Here is a 22,055-nt window from a genome sequence, read left to right on the forward strand (position 1 = left end):
CCTTTATGGTACACCAGCAAGAGATACGGACTCCTCTGAAGGTAAAACCTCAGCTCCGGGAGGCTTATGGCAGACTTGGAGAAGCGCCCGCCTCCCGCACCTCTAACCCGGGAAGCGGAAGGGGCTGAGGAGCCCGCCGAGGTGTCGTGCCGCGCCTGGTGGCCGTGCCCGCGCACCGTCGTCCCTCCCCGCGGTGAGTAGGAAATGGGGGGAGGAGACGCGATGGTGGCTGGGGGTGCGTCGCTTCGGTGCCTCGCTACGAGGCTTGCCGCCGTACGGGAGAACGGTGAGGGAGCTGTTGTGTTCGTTGAGCAATGGCGGCCCGGGCGGGCTGCACTCGGCGGGCACGGAGGGCTCGGCTGACGCGTCTGTAGGGAGCTGCTGGCTGCTGGTGCGATATGCACCGAGCGATATGCACCGAGATGCGTGGGTTGAGTGAGGGGGAGAATCGGTCCCATTTGTTCCCTTGGCCTTCCAGGCACCGAGGATAGCCGGCTGCAAGGAGCACCTCCGACAGCCCCAGCTTCTATACTGAGCTCACGTCGGGGTGGGACAGCATCAGGAGCCTCCAGAGGAAAACATTTCTACTCGCGGCGCTTTAAGAACGTTGCTACTTTGGAAAGAGCATGACTGCATCATGACTGCAACCAGTAGTTCCTCCCTGTCACAACTGCGGGCTGCGCATGTGCCACATTCAGCTCTACCAGCACAAACAGGCCTTTTGCCCACCGTTCCGTTGTTAAGACCATGGTGCTGCAGTCCTCATTCAAAAGCTGCCTGCCGCTGTCGTGCCTTCTCAGGACTCCCAGAGCTGGCTTTGGAGGCACAGCTAGTGGGGGACTCATCATCCAGTCTCTGTCTAACGATGTTTACCAAAATCTAGCAGTGGAAGACTGGATCCATGACCACATGAATTTGGAGAACCGGCAGGTCCTTTTCCTGTGGAGAAATTCCCCAGCTGTGGTAATAGGAAGACACCAGAATCCCTGGCAGGAGTGCAACCTTCAGCTGATGAGGCAAAAGAACATAAAGCTAGCCCGAAGGAGGAGCGGGGGTGGGACGGTATACCATGACTTAGGCAATATCAATCTGACTTTCTTCACAGCCAGGAAAAAATATGAGCGAATGGAAAACTTGAAACTAGTTGTGAAGGCACTGAAAGCCTTGCGGCCACAGTTAGATATCCATGTCACCGACAGGTATGACATCTTGCTAGATGGGCAGTACAAAATCTCAGGTACTGCTGCAAAGCTGGGGCGGACAACTGCTTATCACCATTGTACCTTACTCTGTAATGCCAATAAATTTGTTTTATCTTCTGTACTGAAGAGTCCTTATAAAGGACTGAAAAGCAACGCCACTCCCAGTGTGCCTGCCTCAGTGAAAAACCTCTTTGAAGAGGATCCTAGCTTAACTTGTGAGATGCTGCTGGATGCCATTGCTGAAGAATATGCCACGCAGCACAGAATAGATCATCACATCACCTTAATAAATCCAACTGATGAGACTGTGCTTCCTGGAATCAATGATAAATCTAAAGAACTACAAACCTGGGAATGGGTGTATGGAAAGACACCGAAGTTCAGTGTTAGCACGTGTTTTAACATGATCTATAAAGATTCTGTTCTTGATGTTAAAGTGGACATGGATGTAAAGCATGGAAGAATTGAAGCCTGTGACATTGATCTGCCGCAGCAGTGGCTTCCGCCAGCACTGTGCCGTGAGCTGGTGAAGAGCCTTACAGGCAGTAAGTTTTGCCCAAACGAAACCACTGCACTGTCAAGCACATTGCTGAGAACATGTCCACAAGATTATGAGTTGCACAGCAAGTGGAATCTGTTATGTGAGAATATGACACTGTTAATGTGATTTGTGTTGTGAAATTGTCAGATAGACTTCTGCTTTTTTATGTTATTTATTAAAAACAAGATTGAAAGATTGATTTCTATAAGCTTTTTTTCCTATCTGTTAGCCATTAAGCTTTTTAATGTTGTGCTTTTGTTTAGTATTACCTGCTAGCAGCTAGATTTCACTCTGCCTGCACCTGAGGTCAAGCTGCAGAATGTAAGCCCCTGTAACAAGTAGCAGCCCTTCATTACTCCATGCTGACAGACATCATCACTGCTTAAAACAGAATATGCTGCAGGCCTCCCCCCTTGTCTCTGTAGGAAACAAGGTACCAAATGGCAGATGGAGATTAGATGGGATAGATGGAAAACTGCTGCTGTGCTGCTGCATTTGATTCTTAGCCTGTATCTAATTCCCTGCAGATAGAAACTCAAAGACCATGCCTCAGCCCCTGAGCTGTGTGGAAGGGGATGTTCCCCTTGTTTCTGGTTGGAAATCCTGTCCTGCAGTGCTGGTGACCCTCTTATATTTACAAGGGTGTTAGTAAGCTGCGCTCACAGCTGTCCCACAGTTTCACACTGGATTAGGGGTTTGCACATATGCACGTGCAGAAGAGGCAGGAGGGATTAGAAGTTGCAGTGCGGAGGATTATGTGATGTAGAAGAGGCTGAGATGGACCACATGTGCCTCCTTTGTACCCAGGACAGTGATGGTGTTGTACAAAGAGTGGATTCATTACCCCATGTGCCATGAGCCACACTCCCACGGACAGGAGAGATACTGCTTTTTATTCAGGCTATGGTGCTGGTGGGAGTTTCCGCAAATCAAGAACAATAATACAAGTTTCTTCACTGTATTTATACATTAAATTCCTAAGTATTCTGCCAGAAGAGCCACCTACTACCTACATATTCATAAGCTTAAGCAATCATGGTGCTCCATCCCCTTCTGGCTACTTTCCTGGCCATCTGTACTTGCACAGGGTTGTTGAGGGGTCTTACATGACCCTCATTGGTCATATGGGGAATGCTTCCCTTACCCTTTTTATCTTTTTATCATCACATTAGAACAAGCTGAACAGATCTCTTGCCAGTTTTCCAAGGGGAACAATTGGCATTGATTAATTGGGTAATATCAATGGCTAAGACATTCTGCTGTAGGATAAGCAGTACTTGATCAAAGGTTTCTACCTTTGTCACGTAGGGTCTGTTCAGCCTGGTGACAGGAAGGCTCTGGGGAGACCTGATAGTGGCCTTTCAGTATCTAAAAAGGAGCTATAAGAAAGAAGAGGACAGACTCTCTGGTAAGGTCTGCTGTGATAGGACAAGGGGAAATGGTTTCAAACTAAAAGAAGATATAGACTAGATCAAGAAATTTTATTTAAAAAAAAAATAAAAAATGGTGAGGCACTGGAACAGATTGCCAGAGGTGGGGGATGCCCCATCCCTGAAGACACTCATGGTCAGGTTGGATGGGGCTCTGACCACACTGATGTAGCTGTAGGTGTCCCTGTTCATTACAGGAGAGTTGGACAAAATGTCTTTTAAAGGTCCCTTCCAACTCGAATGATTCTATGATTCTGTGAACTGGTGTGTAAGCCACAAGTGGGAAGACCTATTCTACATTACAATATGCATATGTAAACACAAACCTTAGAGAAAACAGCTTCCTCCTACTACCACCTAACAGAAAACTTGCTAGTGGAAGGCAGTAGTGAACTGAAAGTGGCAGTTTTCAGGTTAAATCACAGTAATAACTCAATATAGAAGTACTATTCCTGAAGAAAGGCTTGAGATTTATTTCCCTATTGTTGCAGAGTAACCAGAATGCAATTTTGACCAGGTCAGAATAGAAGCAGTTTATTGTTACAGCTGTAGGAGAGAACACAGCACACCTAAGTGATGGGCTTTGGTGATAGGAGCTCTGCCCAGATGAGTCTGTTAGAGAGCTTACTTTTAGGCTATACAACACTTTCTCCAAACTGTCTTTGAATAGTACTTAAAATTTAAGTGGTGCATTCACCAAGCAAAGGAGACATAAATTCACCCTGTAGAGGTGCAAGCACATCTTAGTAAATTCCACCTGGGGCACGATATGTAGCACAACTCAATTTATGTAGAGATCTTTTCCAGGAGGTTAACAGGGGCTGTAGGACTCGAAAGCACCAAGTTCAGAAATGGAGTGCTGGGCTTTTTCCTGGATGAGGTACTGAAACACCAACAATTCACCACTTCTGAAGAGAACTGGAGGAAAAAAAGGACTGGCACAAACAAGAAAGTAAAGGAACAATGATATTTATGTCCTTCAGGCTGTCCTAATTACATTTCTCAGATTGTGGCATGGAGGAAGAGACTCTTCCATTCCTCCTCTTCTCCTGCTATAGTCTCTTACAGCTCCTCTACTTCTGCTAGTGTTTCCAGGAGCAAGATATTGAATTTGCAATGCCATGAGTTTACTCTCACTGTCTTTCTCCCGACATGCAATGCAAACATAAGCATTGCTAACTAATTCAGTAAGAGGCTTAGTCTGCCACCAGACAGCAATAGATTGTAATTGCTCTTGAATTTCTAGCTGTAAGTCTGCAACACAGGCAGTTGCTACAACTGCTGGAGGTTTTTTAGCAGCATTGCCTATGCCAGAATGCCAGTTAAAAACTAACTTGAGGTAGTCCATGCAGGCTAGAAGGTATTCCCCCTTAATCTGTTTTGTATTTTGCCTCATTTTTCTTCAGGTGGGTCATCTGAAGATGATCTCCAGTTAACCCAAGTTCACTGTCACCCTGGAAAGCTAGCCTTTTCTGTTAATCACTGCCTGATTGCACAAGGCTTAACAGCTCACAAGAGCTGCTTTCTATCAGCCCAACTTGGATTATACCAACTGATAACAGTCCACAGTTCTCTAGATTTCTGAGTTTCTTCTCAGGTATGGAAATCCTTTTGCTGTCTTATACTTTCAGGAGTGCACAGGGTGTGAGCAGTAACCACACCTCTGGGCCCCAGTGCTTGTTTTAAGGGTGCTTGTATCTCAGGTCCAACTGACCTGAGCAGGTTCTACCAGCAACTACAGAAATTCTTGGTGTGTTCTGATAGTCTGATGATGCTTATGGCTCTGCTGATATTACAGGGGATAGGGGGAGGCAAGGGGTGCTTTTCTAACCATCCCTTAAAATGCTTAATCTTTCCATTTTCCCTGAGAGTCTCTCAAATTTCTGGTTTAGGATTCTATTTTTCTTTCGGATGCCTCCTCGTGCCAGCCAAAAAAATGTATGCCCCTGAAAAGAGGGTACATTAGGCCCTCTGGTGCTCCACAAGTACACTGTTTTATCTAAGTTAAAGGTAAATTCAATAGGACACTGCTCAAAGGTATTATCCTTGGTCCACATCCCCTACAAAGACTGAGGAAGCTGGTCTTGTTCAGCCTGGAGAAGAGAAGGCTGCAAGGAGATCTCACTGCAGCCTTTCTGTATTTAGAAGGGGATTTATAATAACAGGAGGGGAATCGGCTTTTTACTTGGTAGACAGTGATAGGACAAGGGGGAATGGTTTTAAGCTTAAGGATGAAAGGTTGAGATTGGATGTCAGGGGGAAGTTCTTCACAGAGAGAGTGGTGAGGTGCTGGCACAGGCTGTCCAGAGAAGCTGTGGATGCCCCATCCCTGGAGGTGTTCAAGACCAGGTTGGATGGGGCTCTGGACAACCTGGTCTAGTGCCAGGTTTGGAGGTTGGCAACCCTGCCTGTGGTAGGGGGTTTGAATTTGATGACCCTTGGGGTCCCTTCCAATCCAAGCCATTCTGTGATTCTATAATTCAGAAGCTCTTTTTACCTAAACATCTACGTGTTTTAGGAGAGTAATGAATTTACAAATACTGGAATTTCTTTTGTGGATGCTGGGACTTCTGATTGTCTAGTTCCCAATTCACTCATTCAGGGAGAGAAAGGCTATCAGCTCACAGTCACCACTGCCAAAGTGACTATCCAGCCTGACAAAAGCCAGAGACTAAACAAAGACACCAGTGATCCTCTAGCTGAGTGTCTAGTCCAAACCTCACCATGTTGGTTTTAACTGTTTACAAAATACAGAGGCTCATGCTATTACCAGAGGCAGAGAAGGGGCTAATTGGCCCAGGAAGGACTGACTATTCCATAACCTTCTGGAGCAGCTCAGCTCAGGGTGGCAGCATACCACTTCAGTGTCATCCACACTCACAACGTAATCATAAGCAAACGAGACTTTCCTAACCTACCACTCCTTGATTTTACCAGAAATACAATTACCTTTCTCCCTTTTCTTTTACCAGAATTCCAATCACTTTTCCCTCTTTAGCTGGTACCAGGAGGCATAGCCTTGCCTGAACAATCCAGGTGTTGACCTAACTACATACATGAGTGGCAGCATAGAATATGACCAGAAATCAGTAAAATGATTGCAAACCCTGTGCTCCTACATTGCTCTGATAAAATAAATGCTGAAGAAGGTAACTTTCTATTCATTTATGTCCATTTCTCTTCATACAGCGTTCCTACTGACAATTAAGGGAACTATGTAAAGATAAAGAACTTAGAAAACCTGCACTGCACTGTAACAGGTATGTCACTGAGGGTCTAGCAGTATAGATATACACAGATAGTGCATATTCAAAAGATATGGGAAGAAATCAGTAGCCTTAGATATTTTGCAGTCAGAAGCACAGGAAGGTCTACAAATGAAGAGAGAGAAGACCAGGGTTACCTCCTGTGGTACCAGTACAGGACCACACCACTGGGCTTACTACTGGAATAAAGAAGCATATGGTATGACAGGATGCAGAAAGCATAAGGCACCCATCAGTCCTGAGTTTAAAAGATCTCGATTGCTAACTGAGAACTAAGATTTAAAGTTGATCTGAAATATTGATAGTGGTTTTTCATTTAGCCCCTGTATGTCTGAAATCCGGACTAGGTGAAAACATACAAAGTTTCACATTCAATGAACTTCTTCTCATCAACAGCTGATCTTTGAGACATTACCTGGCTTCTTGGAGTTGTAGAAAAATTTAGACAGATGACTTAAATTACAAATAATAAAAAATAACCTTTATTCCCATTAAAGATATGCATATGTTATGTACAACTGAATAAAATCAATGACAGTAACTACACCCATTATCTCAGCAGGAAGACGGGGACTTTCTATGGAATGTTTTGAGGGTCCTGGTAGCATATAACTTCTGTGGCACACAGTATGTCTGATTCAACACTGAAAAACTGAGACATCTTTATGCAAAAACATCAAGCCAGACCATTGGTAAACTGTTACCCATAAAACAGGGCAAAGATCAGCAGTTTCTTGTTGATAGCTTTGGAATAGATCTGTTTTGTTAGAGGCAACACTTAAAGAGGGATAATGAAATACAACAGGAAAAAGAAACAAGAAAGTTTTGGGTTATGCAACCTCTGGAGTAATTTAAAAAACATTATTACTATTTTTTTTTTTTTTTAAAGGGCTCAGTAGCAGGGCAATAGCTTATTGCAGTTCTGACTGGCATGACTAGAAGTACAGACACTGAACTTGCTGAACCTGAAGTCAGGAGAAATCTGGGAGAGGATCACGCAACTTTTCCATGCCTAATGCAAAGTATAGAAATCAGATATATGACAACGCAGCAAGGAATAAAGGAACATACATGAGCAATACTGGAAAGAATACAGCTAGAACATTGTTTGCATCTTTTCTGCCCCAAATCCATCATTCAGAGAGATGTACAGGAAGACTCTAATATGTCTGCATACTGAACACTACAACTTTTGCATGCAAGGAGCTTAGAGAATGGAATGCTAGATATGGGGCTATTTGTAGTTTGTGAAATCAGGTATTATGGGATCAACTAAAACAGCAGAACAGCAGTCATGACTAGAATGCAGGAATTCAAGGAAATACATAGGCTGCTTATAAAAGAGGACATATGGGTTGAAATAGCAGCACAGCTTCAGATGTTTCTGAGGTGGTCAATTAAAATTAAAACCCGCAACATTTGCTCAAGACAAACAAAATTAATAGCAAAATAACAGTGAAGAGGCCTTTAAGGAACATTACTAAGGCTGGTATAAAACCCCTTCTCCATAAAGTTTAAGTTATGTTAAGTTTAAGACATAGGTTGTATTTAGACATGGGTTGTATTCTCTAAGATCACAGGATAAAAAAGTAGAGTGGAAGAATTGTACAGCTCTGTTTTCTCAGACTGTAAAGGCACAAATATCCTTAAATCTATGGATTATAAAAGCAGTGCTGGACCAAGTATCTGTTCCGGAGTGCTTCTGATGATGGACAGCTGGACCCAAGTGGTACAAATTTACATTTCTATGCTTATAAAAACACTCATAAAAAAAAAATAAAAGCAGTTGATTACATTTTCTTTGTATGTTTAGTATGAAAGACATCCACTGTTGTTTCATGGCAAGGTCGCAAGTCAAAGTCACAGTATCCAATACTAAAACGACCCTATGGAAATTAAGAGAATTGACATGGGTAACACAGAATAAGCTATTCTACCATGGAAATTAATTAAGGAGGTTTGAGTGTTTTTACCTGTGGCCTCTTAAAATAATCAAGACCCCTTCCAATCTTAATCATCCATCCATTGTTGAATCTGTTATTAAAAATAAATGAATTTGAAAACCATGAGTACACCAAATTAAAAAAATTAGAAATTATCCCAGCAACTAGGGCTAATTAGTTTAAATAACTGGAATTCACTAATTTTTTTAATATCACCCACCTAATTTCTCGATCATGGATTGAAGATGAAAATGCAACATTCAGTGTTATCCCATGATTCCTCAATGACTGCTTTATTTCTTCCAAGCCACTTGTCTGTTGATTCCTCCCACTGCCCTGTTAAAAATAAAGATAACACTTTCTTTTAAAAAAACATATATCCTATTTTTGGTCACCGCTTCCTAAAATCCCCTACAAAACCTTTTTAGTAATAATTTAAACCCAAAGAAAGCCATCTGAGTGAGGGCAGATTTGCATTTTCATGGGACAGGATAAGAAGCAGGCAGATTACAGGTACACTTGCTAAGGTATGTGGAGGAAGATCTCACTCAACCCCTTAAAGCTAGACACAGATTACTATTTGAGCCAGCATAAATGCAGGGGTAGTTTGAAAGCTTTAGCTCACCGAAAGCTCTTAAATGAGAGCTATACAAGCAGTTGGAAAAAATAAGTATCTCAACAGAGATTATTTTTTTTTATAACATTTTCCACAAAAAAAAAAAAAAAAAAAAACTTTCACCAAAATAACTTTTCCATTTAAAATCCCATTACCAAGAATTTGTTATGAAAAAACTCTGAGTTTATGAAATTATTAATGTTCAGCTATCACAGTTTTTCCTCTTAATCTGTGATTTCTACTGAAGGCATTGAAGCCACTCTCAAACAAGTACTTGTAAATATGAATAAATTCGTATTTAAATATAAACATTCATGTATACATGTAGGCATGCTGGGTGTGTTTGTGTGGTGTTACCTGGACACAGAGAAATGGAAATTGAAACCTGGACACTTACTTCATCATAGGAAGTGAGGAGGTGGATTGTTTTCACTTTGCACGGCCCCTTAACCAGCATCTCACAGAATCGCAGGAAATTATACAACTGTAACAATTTTGTGTAATTCAGTAACTTGGATTATTTTAGCTGCTACATCAATTAAAACACAGCAGAACAGCAGTCAGGACTGGAATGCAGGAATTCAAGGAAATACATAGGCTGCTTATAAAAGAGGACATAGGGATTGAAATGGTAGCACAGCTTCAGATGTTTCTGACTTTATCGCTCTCTACAACCTGACAAGAGGTTGTGATGAGATGGGGGTTGGCCTCATCTTCCAGGTAAGAGTAACAGGATGAGAAGGAATGGCCTCAAGTTGTGTCAGGAGAGGTTCAGGTTGGATATTAGGAAAAATCCTTTCTGAGAAAGAGCAGTGAGGCAGTGGCACAGGCTGCCCAGGAAGGTGGTGCAGTCACTGTCCCTGGAGGTATTCAAGAAACACATAGATGTGGCACTGAGGGGCCTGGTCAGTGGGCATGGAGGGGATGGGCTGGAGGTTGGACTGGATGATCTGAGAGGTCTTTTCCAACCGTACTGATTCTGTGATATGCAACTCTGAATATCTACTTGCCTGATGGACGTGCCTAATGTAGGGGTCCTCCACCCATACTTCAGAAACAATCTCAGTCAGATACTCCTGGAAAAGCTTCTCATAGCCAAAACCTGTTGCATTTTCCTCTATCCTGATTTGCTTATGGTATTTGCCATCTGAAGAAAAAAAAAAAAAAAAAGAAAAAAAGCACCTTTGTCAGTAAAATCATGCCATAATCCCCAGGTAACCTCAAACATTTAAATGTGAGCAAGACAGTGGTGCCTGCACACCTTGCTTCTCCTTCTCAATATACTTTTTTATGTCTTCAGCCCTGGTCATGTACTCGGATATTTTCTGCCGGTACCGCTGCTTCTTTGCCTCATCCTTCGTTCCTGCCAACCAGAACCGCAGAGATGAGTTCTCCCAGAGCCAGGCCCCAGGTCCCTCAGAGGCGAGAGGGGAGCGGGACGACGCAGCCTCCCGACTCGTGTCTCATCGCAGCCGGCGGTCTCCCGGCGAGCCCCGAGATGGCCGCGGTCCAACACCGGCACACAGCGCGGTGTTAATGGCCGCACGGTCCCCCGCTCCCGCTCGCAGCCCGGTACCTTTCACCACCTGCAGCAGCAGGTCGATGCCCTCCTGGTAGCACACCAGGGACTCCTGGAAGCGAGACGCCAGGTCCAATTCCACCGCCCGCTTCAACGTCTCCGCTCCGGCCCGCTCCAGCGCGCCGGTGCCATCGCCCCCCGCCCGGGACATGGGCACGGCGACGGGCAGTGGGGACGGAGGAGGAGCCGCGGGGAAATCGAAACCGGGCCGGTGAGGCGGGCTGCTCTTCACCGCTGCCCTTCCTCCCTCGGAACCCAAGCGCTGCGGTGGCGGTGCCCGGCCGGAAGGCTGCACACCGACATGGCGGCGGGCCGGGGCGGGTTGCGGCTCGGCGCTGCCTGGAAGGCGGTGAGGGGGTGGCGGGGGCGACCGTATGCTGGCATGGAGAGGGTCCGGTCGGGGCTTTTGCTTACGGGGAGACGTGGGCGATGGGAAGACCTGCGGCTGGGGGGCTCTTCTACAGCCGCCGTGAGATGTAGTTAATGGGGACCGCTTTGTTGTTGGTAGGTGCTGGCGAGAAGACCGGAAGGCATCGTGCCCGCGCCATGGGCTCGGCACAAGTTCACCAAATCGAGAATTCCCGAGTCGGTACGTTCTGGCCTCCTAGAGGAGGCTGAAAGCCGTGGAATTACGGCAGAGAGATACCAGCCTGCTCGTTCTGGGCCTTCTCTGATGTGGCGGCTTTATTCACAACGGTTCAGAAGCCAAGTTGCATTCGACTTTTCCTAAATCTTCTTAAAGTTTCTTAGTCCTGTGACAAAACTTTTGACTCGTAAGCTAAGCAGAGGTTGTCCTGTGAGGTGCACGTGTCATAAGCGCTGTGCTATTACAGAACGCCGTGTGTCCGTGCTGTCATGTGGCCTAACTTCAGAGTTAATGTATTGATTAGCAAACCATTATAATTTTCACAGTGCTATAAAAGCTGCATTTGAGCTTCTTTACTGTGGGGGTGACAGAGCAGTGGAACGGGCTGCAAAGAGGTTGTAGAGTCTCCTGCTATGGAGATATTTGAGACCCACCTGTACGCTTTCCTGCGACCTGCAGTAGGGAACTGCTTCAGCAGGGCGGTGGACTCAGTGATCTCCAGAGGGCTCTTCCTACCCCTATGATTCTGTGATTCTATCGCTTGGAAAGTTGACCTTATGAAAAGAAATTTAATTGGAGATGTTAGATTTTTACCAAGGCTGAAGTGTGATTCGGAGGGTTGAAAACTATGAACTTTTTGCTCTAGGTGTTTCAGCCACGGCCTGGAGATCATGAGAAGTATGGAGGTGACCCCGAGCAGCCCCACAAAGTTCATATTGTTACTAGGATCAAAAGTGTAATCGGCCGCCCATATTGGGAGAAGAAGATCATACATGATCTTGGACTGGATAAGGTAAGGAAGTTGTGATTATTCTTACTCACAATGTGCATTCAGGATGCAGAAACACAGGGTAGAATTCAGATGTTGTTTTGTTCTTGATTTTTCTTGTTGCTGTTGTGTGCTTTTTATGCAGTCACAAAACTTGGATTGTTTTACAGCTACTATGAAGCATAATTGAGAACTGGGTCATGTGTGTAAGAGCGGATAGGAACAGTAACGAAAATTGCTGTTAGTAGGAATTCAGATTATGAATACGTGGTATTGCTGTAGTGCCCGAGGAGAACTTTATCTTCAGAATTCTGCTAAAATAATAACAACAGATTTGCAAATACTTCAAATTCAGTTTTCTCGCTAAGTGATATTAAGCAGATATTGCAAATAGACCTCTTTTATTAATGAAAAGTTTTCTGAATCTAAAAGGTGTGATGAGTGCTCAAACAGATTTAAGAGTTCGTGTCAGATTTATTCAATTTTTTTTTTAAGGTAGAATTGCACTTTGTGCAAAAATTCATCTAGTTGATATTATATTTTGGAGGGGAAAAAAGTGATAAGTTTAAGGCCTAACTGAAGCAAGTCTCACACTGTATTTATGTGTAGGCATTTCTAACATTTGGACGAAATCTGAATATATTGATAACGTAGTGGGAATAAAGCTGAAATTGGCATTTTACTGGAATCATGAGTTTGATCAAGCTTTGGTTTCATATTTTCATGTATAGTACATCATACTACATCATCACATCTTGGTCACAGTACATCAGTATTATTTCTCCAAATCTAAATTTGCAAATGTGGTTTATATGTTACTGAAAAGTTTGGTGAACAGAGATTTGTACTTTGGAACTATGTTTTTAAAACCAGTACTATCCTTTATATAGGCACATCAACCAAGACTGCACAAAAATATCCCTTCTGTGAATTCCAGACTGAAAGTTGTTAAACATCTGATAAGGTTTGTTAGCTATGTGTTTAATTTGGAATACTGATACAATTCCATTCTAGTCCTAGAGCCTTACTAAACACACTCTTCTATCTGTAGAATACAGCCGTTGAAACTACCATATGGGTTGCCAACAGAAGAGGAAATGGCAGACACCTTTCTTACAAGCAAGGGAGAGCTTATCATTAAACAGCGTCTGAAACCCGTGGAGCAGGAAGAAATTAAGTCATGAGGTGTGCTGGTTGGAATTATGTTTTCTAAAATAAATAATTTAAGTCCTGAGTTAAGAGCTTGTGTGTGAAATGGAAGCTGGTATGTACATAGAACAGATCTAACTAATGATAGTGTATTTGGCAGCTAACAGCAAAGGTTTGCAATGAGGGTGCATGACTTCACCTTTCCTACACTAAAAAAAGAGCAGGAATTGAAAAGCTTTTTTGATCATGGGTTACCTGAGCGCTGACTGACTGTCCGTTCAGAGCTCAATTTATTGATGCAGGCATTTGAGTGACTTACCTCTGTTATTCAAATCTCATGTTTGTTTCTTAGCAGGCAGTGTCATCTGGCCTGCCCTGTATCTTAAAATAGAATTGTAGAATCACAGAATGGCTTGGGCTGGAAGGGACCTCACAGCCCACCTAGCCCCACCTCCGCCATGTGCTAGGCTGCCTCCCACCAGCTCAGACTGCCCAGAGTCCCATCCAACCTGGCCTTGAGCCCCTCTAGGGATGGGGCACCACAGCTTCTCTGAGCAGCTGTGCCAGGACCTAATCAGTCTGAGTAAGAAATTACTTCCTAACATCCACTTAAACCTCCCCTCTTTTAGTTTAAAACCATTCCCCCTTCTCCTATCACTATTAGACCACGTAAAAAGTAAGTCTCTCGCCTTTTAAGTATTGGAAGGCCACAATGAGGGTGCTCCAGAGCTTTTTCTTCTCCAAGCTAAACAAGCCCGACTTCCTCAACCTTTCTTCATAGGAGATGTGCTCCAGCCCTACAATCATCTTTGTGTCCCTCCTCTGGACCTGCTCTAACACTTCCGCATCCTTCTTGTGCTAGAGGCCCCAGACTGGGGGTAGAAGAAGGGGCTCATGATTGGAGAGCAGAGGGGAACAGTCACCTCCTCACCCTGATGGCCAGCTTTCTTTTGATTTCACTTTTTTCACTTTTTTTTTTTTGTAGTCTTTATGAAGGTTAATGCTTTTCACCTGCTAACAGAGATCTGGAAACCCTGAAGCGTATTTGTTTGATGCAAGTTAGCAGTTAAGAGCTCCAAGCATAAAAAATAAGACCTTTCACTGGAGTGTCTTGGATAGTACTGTGTGCAATGATTTAAAGACTGCTTTTATTTACTATTTAAGAATTGTGGCTAAAATTAGGAAGCTGCTGCTATATCAAGTGATAAAGTAGTTTTCATTCCAGCAAGCATAAATTCCATCGTTTATTGTGCTGTGAGCCTCTCCCACACTAGAGACATTGTAGAGGAGCTAATCTTAATTACTGTATGTTGTGGAAAGATCAGAGGGATACAGTGGCTGAAAATGAATGTTTATCCTTTCTGCATGCTTGCAAGGAAGAGTAAAAGCCTGTAGAAGTTCTAAGGAGTATACATTATCAGTAGAAGGACATAACAGCTAGATATGCTGTGTGCAGAAAAAAGGCAAAGGATAGGATATAGTAGTACATTAAAGGGTGAGATGGCCCCTGAAGACAGGCCAAAGACAGATGTGGGTTGAGTTGAAAAACCTCAGTTTCTCAAAAAACTACAGGCTGCAATCAGGACACAGAAAAGACTGAAGGATATAGAGTAGCAAGGGAAAAAATGAGACAGATAAATTGTGTGTTGTTTTTTTTTGTTCTCTGTCCTTCATTTCAGTGTCTGCACAACATCTTGTGCTGTAGTGTAACTGCAGTTTGTATGGTGGTTTCTGCATTCCCACAGGGAGGTGCTTGGTAAAGGTGAAGTTTCAGCCCTTATGAAGGACATGTTGTTCATCTGCCTTGTTGCTGAGGGACAGCAGATACAAGGCCTGCTCTAGGAATAGTAGCCTAAACTGACAAAGCCAGGGATTCTAAAGTCTTAGCAAGTGTGTTTGGGATGTGTCTGCAGCAGTGCAGCCTGGTGAATCTCCAACAGAGGGTGCACTGCCAGTTTTGTTTTACACAACATATACAAATACAGGATCTCTCTCTGTTACTATACAGATCTCTCAATTCACTGTACAGACACTGCAACCTTCAGAAGTACTGAAATGTAAACTGAAAAAGATGTATTAATGACCAGGCTAGCTTAGTACTGTGCACAGCTTATGTATTTGATAAACTGCCTGTGATAGAGCAGAGCTAGTCCCTGCTTCCCAAGTGCAGAAAATGGAAAACATTTGGGACAGTTCCTATTCTTTATGGGTAAGGATTAGCTACAAGAAATGTATGCCATTGACAGACTGTCAGTTTTCATGAGAAAAGAAATTACATTTTCTTAACATTTTTAACATATGTGTCAGTTTGGTTGTTTCTGAAATACTATCTGCTCTAAGGTCGCAACAGCTTGCAGTGAGAATTTCTCAGATTTTCTGTGTGTAAACATAAGTTCTCTAAAGATTTATCCTCAGGTGTAAAACTTGAGCCGAACAAAGTGCAAAAAGCTACTGTGTGTTAACATAGTCCCCATGTAAATCCTCCTGAAGCACAGGTAAGAGATACAGGCTTTTTGCATAGGGAACAAAGAAGCTGACATAAGATGGGAGAATAATTCAGGTTGGAAGGTACCTTGCAGGTCTTTGGTCCAATATCCTGCTCTACAGCTCAGCTATGCTCATGGGGGAAAGATGCAGATGCAGAATACAGTCTTACCCTGTGTGAGCTTCTCTTTCAGCTCATGCCTGTTGTCATTTATCCTCCCACCTTCCACCGCTGTGAGGAGCTTGGCTCCATCCCCTCCATTATCCCTCCCAGATACGAGGCATTCCCTCCCAAAGCTGTCCTGCCTCATGAGACAAGTCCTCCAGCCCCACGCACCCTGGGGGCTCTCTGCTGCCAACCTCACTCTACTTCATTTGTCTTCCCTTTGCCCAAAACAGCTCTGTTCTAGAAATGAACTGGAGAGTGCTCAGCAGATGCAAGTAATCTCTTCCTTCAGCGGAGCTGCGCTTTTGTTCATACAGTCCAGGGTGTCTTCAGCCTCCTTGGCTACTTGGGCACATTGCTAGCTTGTGTTAGGCTTGCTTGTTGGACAGGATTGATTCGCTATGTCTGCTTGCCATAGAACTTGAAATATATTAAAATGAATCAAACAAATCTTTGGTGCAATGTCTGGTACCAATATAGAAACATACATATGTAGAAATGCACTATTTTAAGAAGATTTTTGAAAATTCTTTTGCTGAGGATATTTTAAATGACAAATATGAAAGATCTGTAATAGAACTATAAAAATGCATGGTTGAAAAACCCCCACAGTATTCATTATCTTTTGTAGCTCCTAGTGATACACTTGCTGCTGTTCTTTTAGCTATTCTAAACTTCCTTCTTTTCTCCCCTTTGTCTTGAAATAGCTGATGCAAACCAACAGCTCTGAAGCTAAGGTTCTCCAAATGCTTTAGTATGTGTTTGATAACAGAGCAATAAATCTAAGAGGGAGTGACACACTGAGATACACTCTTGTAGCAGATTAAAAGTATACAGTACTTTTGTATACATGTAAGTATACAGTATATTGCAAGGACTGGTGTTTGCCTTCAATGATTTGCTCTGCTAAGGTGAAAAAGAATAAAAGGTAGCTAATGAACCAAACTGTAACCTATCTTTTGCCATTGTTTTTTTTTTTTCACTTCAAAAAAGATTCAAGCAGTCTTCATCTCTTGTAATTTCTCAGGTAGCAAATTAATGCTGCAGGAAGGAGTCATAATGCTGTTTAACAGGAGCAGCTTTGGATTTTATTGATCAATATGCGTGTCTAACAGCAGTACAAAATAGGCAACAAAATCACCTACTGACTAACAATTTGCAATTTTGGTAATGTAAAAGCATTTGCCATAAGTATTGTATAATGACTCAGATATCTTTCTCAGTATCCATGTCTCTGAAAGAACTTGGCTCTTGCAACCACATCGTTGGCATAGTCGTTGTGTGTTGTGCCAACATCCATTCCTTCATAGGTCTGGACATTTCTCGTTCCTGCATTATAGGCTGAAATCCCACCTGAAATGAGAAAGAAACACTCAAGCAAAGGTAGTATTTCCTCAGTAAACAAATAAAAGTCACAACCTGAGTGTATCGCTTGAGTTTGTTGGTGTCTTTTTACCAGTATTTTTTGGCTGCAATGTTACCATTTTCAGCTGTTTTCATCACCGACGTGTTTCATTTGCATTTTAGCATTGTTAAGGAATTATGGTTTACATCCAGGCTTAGTGATCATTGTTTCTTTGCTGTATTTTGCAAATCTAACATCTTCTTTTGTAGTATTGCTTCCTTTTGTGATGTTGATAACATCAGGTACGTTTGTATCATAGCTGGATAGGAAGGGGCCAACCATAATGATGGCTTCAGCCGTGATCAGTGTCTGGGAATGAACCATGTTTCCTTCAGTGAGAACCATACTGTTCAGAAATTGATAGTCTCTCTTTGGAGTTGTGAAATGACAGCTTTTTATAAGTAGATATAGAAATACAAAAAAAAGCAAACAGGCAGATGGGGAAGAAAAAAACACCTTACTTCTTGCAGCTGAAAACATAATGATATTTGTCAAGTTTTCCAAAAGCTTGCTAGAAAGATAATGGCATTTTTCCTTTTAGTGAGTATCATGAAATATTATTCCACACACTAATAAAACTAACAGGGTAACCAGGATGTGTTTAGTTTTCTAAGTGCTTGGTTTGACAGCATTACCATTCTTGACTTTTATGCGTATGGATTGTTATAAAGTTGACATTTTAAAGCTGATAAAGACCTACCTTTGAGCTGCTGCTCCTTACTCCATGTTGGGAATTTTTTCTGAATATCATTTATTGAGTGACACAAAATGTCTCTGCCTTGTTTTATATGCTCTTCACTGTTCCATGCCCCATGAATCTGATGGTACCGTTTGTCAACCTGAAGACAGGAATATCAACACACAAGATAAATGCTATTTGTTCAGAGTTCTTCAGCACTTTTAGGCTGCCTGTACTTGTTTTGATCTTTACCTGTTCTGGTAAGAAAGAGCAAGTGAGCTCAGCCCAAGGCAGGGGCAAAGCCAGCAGATACATATGAACAGCAAACTATGGGGGCAGTGGACAGGAGTGTCTTTCCCACCTCTGTCTATCAGAGCCTTATAAAACTGAGGTAACTTGCTGCAAAGGTGCCAAAAGCCATGTTACTGCTGCATAAGCTTTTTCAGGTGCAAGACAACTGCTCCTGTCCTCCCCATCTGCACCAAGGGTGCCCAAAATGTTGTTTCCCTGGGGGTGACTCCTGGCTCCATCCCTGTTCTCTTCCCAGGGCAGCAGGAGCAGCATTGCATCTTACCCACAACACAGTGCAGCCCTGAGAGGGCCGGAGCTTTTATGACAGTGTATCTGAACACATGAAGCACATGGTTATGGTTGTACAGATAAGTGTGCAAGTTGGCAAACTAGTGAGGCATGAATAATGAAGCAAGACCCCTACTAGTTGAGTCCCATGGTACATAAAGAGTAATTAACCTGACTGCATGTAGCTACAGCCTCTGGGTCTCTGCACTTAGTTTAAAAAGTGCTTTTTGAAACAAGATTAATTATCTAACATATGAAATAGAAACAATCTCCTTGTTCCCAAAGAGCTCTGGGAAGCAAGCGGCAGTTTCACTGTGTAGATTCAGGCTGTTCTTGCCCTGATATTTTCCAGCATCTCTCCCCTGATGCTGGCAGCTGGAAAATGGATCAGCGCTGCTTTATTCTGACTGAAAAGTTGTCTGAAAATAGCAGTGAAAGGAAAGAAAACCTTCTGGTTGACGCTGCACCCAGTTTGGGCCACTGAGTTTTGAAAGGGTTGGCCATACCTGCATTAAACCAAATGCATTTCCATGGTCACCCCAGCCATCCTTCAGTGCTGTCCCAGCATGTGATTCTCGAGAGATAACAGCAGCAACCACAGATGGTGAAATGCACTTGCTGTTGGCCACTTTTGTAATAGTTTCTTTATATTTGTCCATATTCTTCAAATCTCTTTCAGCAATCTTCTCTGAAGCAGCAACTCCTACAGCACAACATATATCATTTTTATTTTCATTTTTACAATCAGAAACAAAATTTTCTAATGGCTCTTCTGACTGAGCCAACGTTCTGAATCCCTCTGAATCTCTTAAGAGGGAAACAGTGACGAAATTGACTAATTTCAGTGAAGTAGCCTAGTTGTCAACAGATGGCTGATATAAAGATATTTTTTCAAAAACAGTGCATTTCTCTAGTGTGCAAACTAAACAGTGGGTCTGCTTTAAGTCCAAGCCTTTGGTTGGATTAGTTCCAGAAGATTTACTTATTTTAATTTAAGACTATGCTAGGGAAGCTTTCAGAACTTTAGGTCACGAGGGAAGCCCTTCTAAGGGAGAGAGAGAGAAAAATGGGCTTGATGAACATGCTCAGCAAACCTTGCGTTTTCTCTGTGGTAGTCTTGAATATTCTTGGCAGCATCTCAAAGGTGACTCCAATCTCAACATAATTTGTGCACCCAAATAAGATCTCTGACAGCAATGCAAATACCACTCACTTAGCTCTGACCAACAGCCAAGGGCTCGGGTTTGCCCTGAGCCCATGTGTGGGTGTGAGGTAGGAGAAGGACTGAGATAGCACTCACCTGCATAGTCCAGACCTTCCGGCTTCGCAGTTCTCTCTGATGCGCCAGTTGTTTCAACATTTGCTATGTTCCCATAGAAATTAGAACAGCCTAAAGGGCAACATATACAGTGAGATGTCACATCAGAGCAGCGTATGGCATATTTTCAGATCCACAGCTGAAACTGATAGGTATAATTTAGATACTAGCCTGGGCTTTTATTGGAGGAGGTGCTCTTGTGGTATTGTATTTGTGCACAATTCATTTCCTCTAGTTTTAGATCATTTTAGCTTGTCTGAAACTCAGTTGGCATCTCCAAAGGGTGTTTTCCATTCCAAAATAAAAAATCTCTGAGACTCAAAAGAAAGCCTGCACAACTTAGTTACAGTTTGCTTTCTCATCAACAAGAAAAATCATGGAGAGCATCCTGTGAATACCTTATGTGCAACGTATCTACATTTATCTGTTGCCTAAACGTGCTGTTGTGTAAGGTAAAATGCAAACAGTGAAGGAGAGGAGCAATGCCAGCCTGAGTTGAGTAGTCAGTAGAAAAGAAGCTTTCATACAATGAATTATTTAGAAGAGTATCAGAGAAATGCCACCGACCTGACATGTTTGCTGCAGGATGACTCCCCACCGTCTCTGGGCATTTGCTTGAGCTGTGTGTATGTTATAGTTGTGGGCACAGCTGCCTCAGGACTTCCTTCATGGCAGGGCTTTTATGGGAGAAGGGCAGTATCCAGCAGCCTCCACCCAAATGCAGCAGGGTTTCTGTTTCAGCTACCATTTGAAAAAGGAAATAACACATAATTGAGTTCAAAAGCTGGATGCTGACTGGAAGTAGGAGGAGCCTTATCTGAAAACAATTCCAGTTTCTGGAATGATGACAAGCGCAGAAGGAGGAATCTGAGCTTTTGGATTTGTGAAGTTATTGTAGGCAAAGACCCAGCAGCACTACCACATAACAGAGCTGCCACTGCTGAAAATGTGGGTGTGCAGAGTGAGTGAGTTTCCTGGCTTTATTCCCTCTCAAACACAGACCCAGGTAACCAGGTAGCATGCAGCAGAACCATGGCAACTGTTTGGGAGTAAGAAAGAAACCACTGGATGGCAGATCTCCCCATCCCTCTTCATCTGCTAATGCACCTCTGCCCATGTTCATTTCGTGGGGCTGAAATGCTGTTCCACCCTTTGATCAGCTCTTCACAATGTAAGCTAGGGAACTGATTCTGTGTCATTGTCTTGAAAGATTTGATTCTGTAACCTTTGCATATACTGTTACTGATACCTCAAGTTGATACTTGGACTAGATGATTGATCATTGGACTTATTTTAGTAGTCTTTTCCAATCTTAAAGATTCTATGATTCTACTGTAAGTCAAGAACCAGATGGAAAAATTCCACAGTCCCTACATGGAGCTTGTCATGTTTATGGTTATGAGGAAAGTTGAAGGAAGCTGAAACACACTGAAATATTTTAGACAGGCAGCAATATAGAGCACATATACTCATACAGAAATGACAAACACTGAAAATTGAGAATCTCACTAAAGATGATTTAGTGTAAACTCTGAATGGCTTGTGCTGCTATTCTGTTATTGATGGGGGAAAATAGAAAAAGATGTACTGCATTACTTCTGCGTCATAGTAATTGAGGCAGGGGGGATCCACAGAATCTCACATGTAACATCTCTAATACTGTGCTCATTTTTGGACTTCTTACTACAAGAAAGGCATTGAGTTTCTGGAATATGTTCAGAGAAGAGCAATGAAGCTGGTAAAGGCTCTAGAAAACAAAGCGTGTGGAGCAGCTGAAGGAAATAGAATTGTTTAGTCTGGAGAAAGGGAGGCTCAGAAAAGACCTCAGTGCTCTCTACAACAGCCTGAAAGGAAGCTGTAGTGAGGTGGAAGATTCACTTCTTCTCCCAGGTAACAGTGACAGTGCAGAGATAATGGCCTCAAGTTGCACCAGGTGAGGTTCAGGTTGGATATCAGGAAAAGATTTCTTCTCAGGAGTGGTGAGGCAGTGGCACAGGCTGCCCAGGCAGGCATCCATGGCTTGCTTGTCACCAAGGATGTGGCTCTTTGATGTTGTGCTCTGTGCTGATATATCAGCAGTACAGGGGTGGCTTTGGGCAGCCATTCATATGTGGTTTGTGTCCCGGATTCCCCTTTTGCTTGCTGTTGCTTGAGGCATTCAGTAACTTCCAGTTTCAGATACTGTTCTTCTTAATTCTGGCTGCTCTTCCTTAAAACTGGTTTCTGCCTTGAAACTGGTGATAAGTGAAAGCTTCCTGCTATGGAGATGGCTTCACCGCTGAGCAGCACTGGCAAACACAGCCGGCCAGGAGACTTCTTCCCCTCCCAGCATCTCTGGGTTAC

The 22,055-nt window shown here is 43.0% G+C and overlaps 4 protein-coding genes across 6 annotated transcripts; 2 read left to right on the forward strand and 2 right to left on the reverse strand.

The window, feature by feature from the left end:
• Positions 1 to 62: 62 nt before the first annotated feature.
• LIPT1 (lipoyltransferase 1) lies at positions 63 to 1,942 on the forward strand. The gene is made up of 2 exons (XM_052664909.1): positions 63 to 193; positions 479 to 1,942. Exon 2 carries the CDS (start codon positions 748 to 750, stop codon positions 1,867 to 1,869), a length of 1,122 nt encoding a protein of 373 aa, XP_052520869.1. The 5' UTR covers positions 63 to 193; positions 479 to 747; the 3' UTR covers positions 1,870 to 1,942.
• Positions 1,943 to 6,898: 4,956 nt separating this feature from the next.
• On the reverse strand, positions 6,899 to 10,849 carry MITD1 (microtubule interacting and trafficking domain containing 1). Of its 2 annotated transcripts, none has more exons than XM_052664926.1 (7): positions 10,575 to 10,849; positions 10,260 to 10,361; positions 10,009 to 10,145; positions 9,396 to 9,482; positions 8,603 to 8,718; positions 8,413 to 8,473; positions 6,899 to 8,325 (listed from the first exon to the last, which is right to left on the reverse strand). In XM_052664926.1, exons 1-7 carry the CDS (start codon positions 10,726 to 10,728, stop codon positions 8,230 to 8,232), a joined length of 753 nt encoding a protein of 250 aa, XP_052520886.1. In that variant the 5' UTR covers positions 10,729 to 10,849; the 3' UTR covers positions 6,899 to 8,229. The 2 variants fall into 2 exon arrangements, with proteins under 2 accessions (XP_052520886.1, XP_052520885.1); XM_052664925.1 differs by having other exon boundaries at positions 10,585 to 10,673.
• Positions 10,805 to 16,385, forward strand: MRPL30 (mitochondrial ribosomal protein L30). Of its 2 annotated transcripts, XM_052664929.1 has the most exons (6): positions 10,805 to 10,926; positions 11,086 to 11,166; positions 11,810 to 11,956; positions 12,823 to 12,896; positions 12,984 to 13,117; positions 13,863 to 16,385. In XM_052664929.1, the coding sequence occupies exons 1-5, from the start codon at positions 10,879 to 10,881 to the stop codon at positions 13,114 to 13,116; spliced, it is 483 nt and encodes a 160-aa protein (XP_052520889.1). In that variant the 5' UTR covers positions 10,805 to 10,878; the 3' UTR covers position 13,117; positions 13,863 to 16,385. The 2 variants fall into 2 exon arrangements, with proteins under 2 accessions (XP_052520889.1, XP_052520890.1); XM_052664930.1 differs by lacking the exon at positions 13,863 to 16,385 and having other exon boundaries at positions 10,837 to 10,934; positions 11,097 to 11,166; positions 12,984 to 13,166.
• Positions 16,386 to 16,796: 411 nt separating this feature from the next.
• Positions 16,797 to 20,446, reverse strand: LYG2 (lysozyme g2). Its single transcript, XM_052664923.1, has 5 exons — positions 20,280 to 20,446; positions 19,695 to 19,784; positions 18,901 to 19,097; positions 17,837 to 17,975; positions 16,797 to 17,084 (listed from the first exon to the last, which is right to left on the reverse strand). The coding sequence occupies exons 1-5, from the start codon at positions 20,284 to 20,286 to the stop codon at positions 16,951 to 16,953; spliced, it is 567 nt and encodes a 188-aa protein (XP_052520883.1). The 5' UTR covers positions 20,287 to 20,446; the 3' UTR covers positions 16,797 to 16,950.
• Between the last annotated feature and the right edge of the window lie 1,609 nt (positions 20,447 to 22,055).

The sequence above is a fragment of the Tympanuchus pallidicinctus genome, unplaced genomic scaffold (genome assembly GCF_026119805.1).
Source record: "Tympanuchus pallidicinctus isolate F22 unplaced genomic scaffold, pur_lepc_1.0 scaffold6, whole genome shotgun sequence".
Lineage (NCBI taxonomy): Eukaryota > Metazoa > Chordata > Aves > Galliformes > Phasianidae > Tympanuchus > Tympanuchus pallidicinctus.